Source organism: Oncorhynchus kisutch, linkage group LG9 (genome assembly GCF_002021735.2).
Source record: "Oncorhynchus kisutch isolate 150728-3 linkage group LG9, Okis_V2, whole genome shotgun sequence".
NCBI classification, from domain to species: domain Eukaryota; kingdom Metazoa; phylum Chordata; class Actinopteri; order Salmoniformes; family Salmonidae; genus Oncorhynchus; species Oncorhynchus kisutch.
Window position 1 is genome coordinate 2,010,458 of NC_034182.2, and position 8,012 is coordinate 2,018,469.

An 8,012-nucleotide genomic window follows, 5' to 3' on the forward strand; every position below is an offset into this window, starting at 1 on the left:
GAGGCAGCAACATCATTAATATAGACCCTTCTACCCAGAGGCTGCAACATCATTAATATAGACCCTTCTACCCAGAGGCTGCAACATCAATAATATAGACCCTTCTACCCAGATGCTGCAACATCATTAATATAGACCCTTCTACCCAGAGGCTGCAACATCAATAATATAGACCCTTCTACCCAGAGGCTGCAACATCATTAATATAGACCCTTCTACCCAGAGGCTACAACATAATTAATATAGACCCTTCTACCCAGAGGCTGCAACATCATTAATATAGACCCTTCTACCCAGAGGCTGCAATATCAATAATATAGACCCTTCTACCCAGAGGCTGCAACATCATTAATATAGACCCTTCTACCCAGAGGCTGCAACATCAATAATATAGACCCTTCTACCCAGATGCTGCAACATCATTAATATAGACCCTTCTACCCAGAGGCTGCAACATCAATAATATAGACCCTTCTACCCAGAGGCTGCAGCATCATTAATATAGACCCTTCTACCCAGAGGCTACAACATAATTAATATAGACCCTTCTACCCAGAGGCTGCAACATCATTAATATAGACCCTTCTACCCAGAGGCTGCAATATCAATAATATAGACCCTTCTACCCAGAGGCTGCAACATCATTAATATAGACCCTTCTACCCAGAGGCTACAACATAATTAATATAGACCCTTCTACCCAGAGGCTGCAACATCATTAATATAGACCCTTCTACCCAGATGCTGCAACATCATTAATATAGACCCTTCTACCCAGAGGCTGCAACATCAATAATATAGACCCTTCTACCCAGAGGCTGCAACATCATTAATATAGACCCTTCTACCCAGAGGCTACAACATAATTAATATAGACCCTTCTACCCAGAGGCTGCAACATCATTAATATAGACCCTTCTACCCAGAGGCTACAACATAATTAATATAGACCCTTCTACCCAGAGGCTGCAACATCATTAATATAGACCCTTCTACCCAGAGGCTGCAATATCAATAATATAGACCCTTCTACCCAGAGGCTGCAACATCATTAATATAGACCCTTCTACCCAGAGGCTACAACATAATTAATATAGACCCTTCTACCCAGAGGCTGCAACATCATTAATATAGACCCTTCTACCCAGAGGCTGCAATATCAATAGTCAAGTTCAGTTCTAAAAGTTCAAAGCAGAAAAAATCATAGTATTACTATTTCTTAAACTACTAATGTTCACATTTGAACTCTATTTAAAAGTTTTGCACTTTAGCAGATTCAACTTCTCAAGAGCTTGATGGTTCATTGATTCTTTGTGATGGTGTTGGGTTGGAACACAAATGTGCTGGCTGCAGATATGCAATTGTAAATACATTGTAATAAAATATATATATTTTAAATATCATAACAAAGACACTGACCTGAGAAAAACACAATCAGCACTTTCTTCTCCATGACAAAAGATTCATAAAAAAAGAAACCAATATTTTGAGCTAGCTGTCTTGACCTGGTGTACTGTGGATCCTCTGCATTCAGCTGCACCTTTCTCTGTAGGGCAGGCGCTATTTCAGAACAATACACAGTACACCTATTCATGTATTTTTATAGCTTTCTTTGTATAGTGGTTATGTTCAGTTCTCTCTTACCCGCAGGACATCAGTCAAATGAGTAGGAGGCTGTTAACCTGTTTTTGTTTGAGTCAAAAAACTGATAGTCAAATTAGTCTGAACATAGACTTTGGAGAAAAGGAGCCCTTAATGCCCACTGAAAATTCTATTAACCTTCAACAACTTTTAGAATTCCATTCTAAATCATGAAATTCAATTTCAATTAGTGAAGTTTTAAATTCAATACATTAAATAATTAAATGTATCAAAACGAATAAATACAAATTACATTTCTGTTACATCTCAACTCTTGGCACAATCAACCAGCCTACCTAAACCCCTCCTCTACCCTCCTCTCTTCCCCAGGCTCTCCCTTGGTGGTGTCGCTAATCGGGGCCCTGCTGCGGGAGTTCCCGGACCGCTGGGCCTACTACCTGCACACGCTCCAGCAGAAGAAGTTCAAGCGTATCCGTAAGTCGTCTTCGTATGACTACGATGCCCTTGACCAGGCCATGGCTGCCAGCATCCAGGTCCTGTCTGAGGAACACAGGGAGCTGTACATTGACCTCACCGTGCTGGAGAAGGACGTCAAAGTACCTGCCAAGGTCAGACTGGCCGGGGGGGATTATGGCTAGGCTTGGGTAGGTAAGGTTAGGCTAAACTAAGCTGGGCTACAGTAGGTTAGGGTAAGGCTATCCAGCACCTTCAGCCAGAAAGTATTCACAACCCATGGAGACATTGTGAGCTGTCCTTGTGGAAAGCAGGAGGGAATAAGATGATAAAAGACAAGGAAACAGGACATTCTCTGTCTCTAAATCGAAGCCTGTTCTTCTATCAAAGGAGGCTGCTGAGGGGAGGACGGCTCATTATAATGTCTGGAATAGCATTCCAGCCATTACTATGAGCCAGTCCTTCCCAATTAAGGTGCCACCACCAACGTGTGTCCTCCATGTTCCTCTGCCTGCAGGTTCTGTCAGTTCTGTGGGATCTAGAACCGGAGGAGGTGGAGGACGTTCTCCAGGACTTTGTGAACAAGTCCCTACTGTTCCGTGATTGTCACCACCGGCCCTACCTCTACTACCTCCACGACCTCCAGCTGGACTTCCTGGCTGAGATGAACCGCTCTGGCCTAGAGGTGGGTCTCATACACTCCAACCAGTGGAGGCTGCTGAGAGGAGGACAACTCATAATAATATCCGGAATGGAATGGTATTAAATACTCCATTCCAGCCATTATTATGAGCCGTCCTCCCCTCAGCAGCCTCCACTGACTCCAACATACACACCTCTATCTTAATTTACATAGGGTTGTTCTGTATGCTGGTGGCCATTTTGAAATGTATCTAAAGTTTGATGTTTGTTAACTTTTGTCAAATGTGTTTGAATTCATTCATATTTTCTGAAATCCAATATAAGGAAAACACTGTCTTCTAGAGAATCAAATGTACATAGAAATTGGAGAACTAGACAGTCGCTTAAAGAATGAATCAGTTAGACTCATGTCTTCTATGCCCTGCATTATTGGGACATCAATCTACTATAATTAAGCAATAAGGTCCGAGGGGTTTGTGGTGTATGGCCAATATACTGTGTCCAGGCACTCCATGTTGCGTCGTGCTTAAGAATAGCCCTTCGCCGTGGTATATTGGCCATATACCACAAACCCCGAGGTTCCTTATTGCTATTATAAACTGGTTACCAATGTGATTAAAGCAGTTAAAATAAATGTTTTGTCATGTCTGTGCTATATGGTCTGTTATATTACAGCTGTCAGCCAATCAGCATTCAGGGCTAAAATCACCCAGTTTATAATATGGTATGTTTTTGAACAAGCGTGTGTGTGTGTGTGTTCCAGAGCCTCCACACCAAGGTGGTGCGTCAGTACCAGCAGCGCTACAGCAAGGGTCCCCCCACCTCAGGAGATGAAGAGTGCCTCTACTGGTTCAGATTCCTCACCTACCACATGGCCAAGGCCAACCTCACACAGGTATGCACGCACGCGCGCACACACACATCAAAATCAAATCAACATTTTTGGGTTGCGTACACAGTTTAGCAGATGTTATAGCGGGTGCTGGGAAATGCTTGTGTTACTAGCTCCTAGCAGGGACACAAATAATCAAAAACTATATCCAATTAACAACCCAAAAACTAAATCCAATTAACCACCCAAATAACACTATCAGAGCTTGTTTGAGCTTGTGTGTTTGAGCTTGTGTGAGTTTGAGTTTGCGTGAGTTTGAGCTTGTGTGAGAGAGCTGGTGTGTGAGGGAGTTTGTGTGAGTGTGTGTGTATTGTGTGAGCTGGTGTCTGTTTTGTGAACGAGTCTCTCTTAGCGTCTTGCTACAGGAGATGGTGTGATGGCTGTTCAACAGTCTGATGGAGATAAAAGCACCACTCCGTATGATGGAGGCCTTCACCAGACAAGCACAAGTCACTAATGTCTTTTTCTCTCTATTTCTTTCTATCTCCATCTCTTTCTCTCTCCCTGTATATTCTCTCTCTCTTTTTCTTTCTATCTCAATCTCTTTCTCTCTCCCTGTATATTCTCTCTCTCTATTTCTGTTACCCTTACACCCCTTCCTTCTCTCCTCTCCTCCCCCCTCTCTCCCTTTAGGAGTTGTACTCTCTGATGTTCTCTCTGGACTGGGTCAGAACTAAAGCTCAGATTATGGGACCGGCTCATCTCATCAATGACTATTTGGAGTACAGCACCATACTGGACAAAGAGGTCAGGATTTGATCAACACCCAAGTTCACTGAGGAATTTAGTGTACCTTGTTTTATCCTCATTTGATATGGTTTTCAGATCTTGTGGTTGGTATCAATTACTCGTAAGTCGATGGTGGCCTAGCGGTTAAGAGCATTGGGCCAGTAACCAGAACGTCACTGGTTTGAATTCCTGGGCCGACTAGGTGAAAAATGTGTCCTTGAGCAAGGCACTCCACCCTAATTGCTCCTGTAAGTCTCTCTGAATAAGAGCGTCTGCTGAATGACTACAATGTAGTATTGTTAATGCTAGAAACAGTTACTCGTTTCATGCCTGTGAATACAATGTTCTGTTCCAATAATCTCTCCTTTCTCCTGCAGTGTGTACTTGTTCAATTCCGCTCATGGTTTTGAAAGGAAGTGACTGTTGTATATAAACTCCCCCTAGCCTATGCCTTCTCCAATCCAATGCTTTTATGTTTGTGTAGTGAATAAATGCACACTTCAGGAAGCTGGACATGTTATTGGGACGCACACCATTTGTCACATCCTCGCTGTGAGTCTCTCTTTATGGTCCCCCCAGAACAGCGAGGTGCGGGGCCACTTCCAGGAGTTCCTGTCTCTGAACGGCCACCAGTTGGAGCAGCGTCCATTCCCTGACGTAGTGCAGCTGGCCCTGTCCCAGCCAGACTCCTCTGAGGTGTACCGCCAGGCCCTGCTGCAGGCGCAGGAGAGGGCCACCAGAGGGGGACTCTACCTTGACTGGGTGTCAGTAGTAGGCCCATACACACTACTCACGTGCTTATAAGCGTACTCACTACTTAATCGGGGTGTACAGTATTGACCCCTAGCCCCTACCTCTTACTCCCTAGCCCTTATGCATTCCATTCCCCAGTCAACCATACCCTAACCATAGAGTTGGTTTTGTGTTGCAATTACCACAAAGCCTGTTTGAGCGTAGTGTCAGCGGCACTGCCCATGCTAAAACAGAAGCCATTGTACATGCAAAGACGTGCCCTCTATCCAACTCTATGACCATAACTCTAAGTTTTAGTCTCGTTCCCTGATGTTCTACTTCCTCTAACATCCCCTCATGCTCACATTCTCTAAGTCATTTTTGTTTGTGGTTTGTTTCAGGAACAAAAGTAGTCTGAAGAGCCTGTCTCGTCTGGTGGTCCAGCCCCACCAGGGATCCATCTACTCTGCCTGCTTCTCCCACGACGGTACCAAGATCGCTTCCTGTGGCTCCAGCAAGACACTGCGAGTAAGACACACACATTCTTTTGAAATAAATATTTTACACACTGTATCTCCCACACTTCCCTGTTTGTGTGAGTGGGTGTCCTCTATAAACCCTGCCCTGTGTGTGTCTCCAGGTGTTTAAGAGCACGTCTGGGGAGAAGCTGCTGGAGATCCAGGCCCACGACGATGAGGTGCTCTGCTGCGCCTTCTCCCTGGATGACCATCTCCTAGCAACCTGCTCCAGTGATAGGAAGGTCAAGGTATGGTGTGGAAGCCTCCCCTCTGCCATTCAAACTTTGGACAGACTTCAGACAGACTTGCCTGACAACCCGTCTTCGACAGACGGAAGTGGTTTGTCTGTCTCTAATCTGTGTTGCGTAAAAGGTTTGGAAAGTAAATAAAGGAGTTGTATATCTATGTAACTACAGTATCTGTGTTGTGTGCCAGGTTTGGAATGTGGAGCGTGGGACTCTGATGAGGATGTTTGAGGACGAACACGAGGAGCAGGTCAACCACTGTCAGTTCACCAACACACGCCGACGCCTCCTACTGGCCACCTGTTCCAACGACAAGTTCATGAACACCAAGGTGAGCCTGTGTTGTCTGTAGTGTGTGTGTGATTTAAAAACCATGAAGTAGGCCACATTTTTTGCACTCTGGCTATAAGATATATATATATATATATATATATCCATCCCACCCTCTCTCTCTCTAGCTGTGGAACATCAATAAACCCTCTTCCCAGAACACCATGTTTGGTCATTTGGAGCCTGTCAATCACTGCTGTTTCTCCCCTGATGACGCCTACCTCTCCACCTCTTCCAGCGACGGAACCCTGAAGGTAGGCGGGGCATAGTCACCACCTATGGCTTTGTGTGTTCATATTAGCAAATAAAGGTTTTTAATTTAGGTGTAGACTACTACTATCTATTTAACAACATTAATTGTATGTACCTGTGTATGTGTTTCTGCACATGCATGTGTGCGTGCCTACCTGTGTGCTTGCATGTGTGTTTCAGCTGTGGGAGGTGTCCTCGGCTAATGAGTGGAAGTCCATAGACGTGGCGGACATGTTCCCGGAGCAGAGAGAGCAGACGGAGGTCATGGTGAAGTGCAGCACCTGGTCAGCAGGCGGCAGGACCATCATCTGTGCTGCCAGGAACGCAGTCTTTGTGAGTGTTGAAGAGCCAGCCCTCCCCTGCTGAGTGAGTAAGCCTCTGCTCTGCTCCGTCAGGCTGGCATGGGGCCGTGGCGTGGGCACAGGGACTGAAGGGGTGGTCCCCTGGCGGAGCTCCATGACTCGGACCAGATTTGTTTAGCATGTTGCATCAGAGTAGGAGCTGGCTGAATGTTGAATGGACTTCGGTAACTTGCTATGGCTAACACTACACTGAACAAAAATAGAAACCAAACATGCAACACTTTCTAAGATTTTGCTGAGTTACAGTTCATAAAAGGAAATCAGTCAATGTAAATAAATTCATTAGGCCCTAATCTAGGGAATACAGATATGCATCTGTTGGTCACAGATACCTTAAAATGTTGTTTTTAATTTTTAAAGTTGGGCCGTGGATTAGAAAACCAGTCAGTATCTGTTGTGACCACCATTTTCTTCATGCAGTGTGACATCTCCTTTGCATAGAATTGATCAGGCTGTTGATATTGGCCTGGGGAATGTTGTGGCTGTGGACGACTAGCATGCAGATGAGCTTCCCTGAGATGGTTTCTGACAGTTTGTGCAGAAATTCTTCAGTTGTGCAAACCCACAGTTTCATCAGCTGTCTGGGTGGCTGGTCTCAGACGATCCTGCAGGTGAAGAAGCCGGATGTGAAGGTCCTGGGTTGGCAAGGCTTAAAGAAGGATTTTTAACCTGTCTCCTCCCTTTCATCTACACTGATTTGAAGTGGATCATCAATAAGCTTTCACCTGGATTCACCTGGTCAGTCTGTAATGGAAAGAGCAGGTGTTCATAATGTGTTGTACACCGTGTCGACGCACTGCGTAGCCTATCTGTCAAATTCTGTCAATATATTTGTGTTTAGCGGTATGTTCTTGTCTAGTAAACTGCTCCTAGAGCAATCTGTCTGTGAAGCAATGAGAATGCCCTGGACAACTTGTCTTTCATGTTTTGGTATTTGGGCCTGTCTGCCCATCAGAGGGTAGAAGCGTGTGTTCTGACTGAGAATGAAGCCGTCCCACTCCTGGGAAATGGAAAGGTCTCTGTGTCCGTGTCTGTTCTCTCCACTCCAGGAATCAGAGTGGCGTTGAATGTCAGAGTTGTCGGTTTGTAGGCTAGTATTGATAGAAGAATAGATAGCTTGATGGACTTTAAAAACAATTACGTAGAAACAGCAGTTGGAACTCTTTTGTTTTCCACCTGAATGTTTTCTTTCCGTCTCTTTCCCTTTCTTTTCTTCGGTCTGCCTTTCCCTTCACAATCCCACACTTTGCCAAGT

The 8,012-nt window shown here is 44.8% G+C and overlaps 1 protein-coding gene across 4 annotated transcripts in view; it reads left to right on the forward strand.

Annotated features, from left to right (window-relative positions):
* The window catches only part of LOC109878550 (apoptotic protease-activating factor 1), a 55,961-nt gene that overhangs the window by 12,671 nt on the left and 35,278 nt on the right, over nt 1-8,012 (forward strand). For all 4 annotated transcript variants that reach the window (XM_031831455.1, XM_031831457.1, XM_031831456.1 and 1 more), the window contains 10 exons: nt 1,972-2,210; nt 2,573-2,740; nt 3,461-3,592; nt 4,223-4,336; nt 4,898-5,082; nt 5,452-5,578; nt 5,691-5,816; nt 6,004-6,144; nt 6,272-6,397; nt 6,576-6,728. In XM_031831455.1, the coding sequence (XP_031687315.1) occupies nt 1,972-2,210; nt 2,573-2,740; nt 3,461-3,592; nt 4,223-4,336; nt 4,898-5,082; nt 5,452-5,578; nt 5,691-5,816; nt 6,004-6,144; nt 6,272-6,397; nt 6,576-6,728 (1,511 nt within the window). The remainder of the gene's footprint in view (nt 1-1,971; nt 2,211-2,572; nt 2,741-3,460; nt 3,593-4,222; nt 4,337-4,897; nt 5,083-5,451; nt 5,579-5,690; nt 5,817-6,003; nt 6,145-6,271; nt 6,398-6,575; nt 6,729-8,012) is intronic.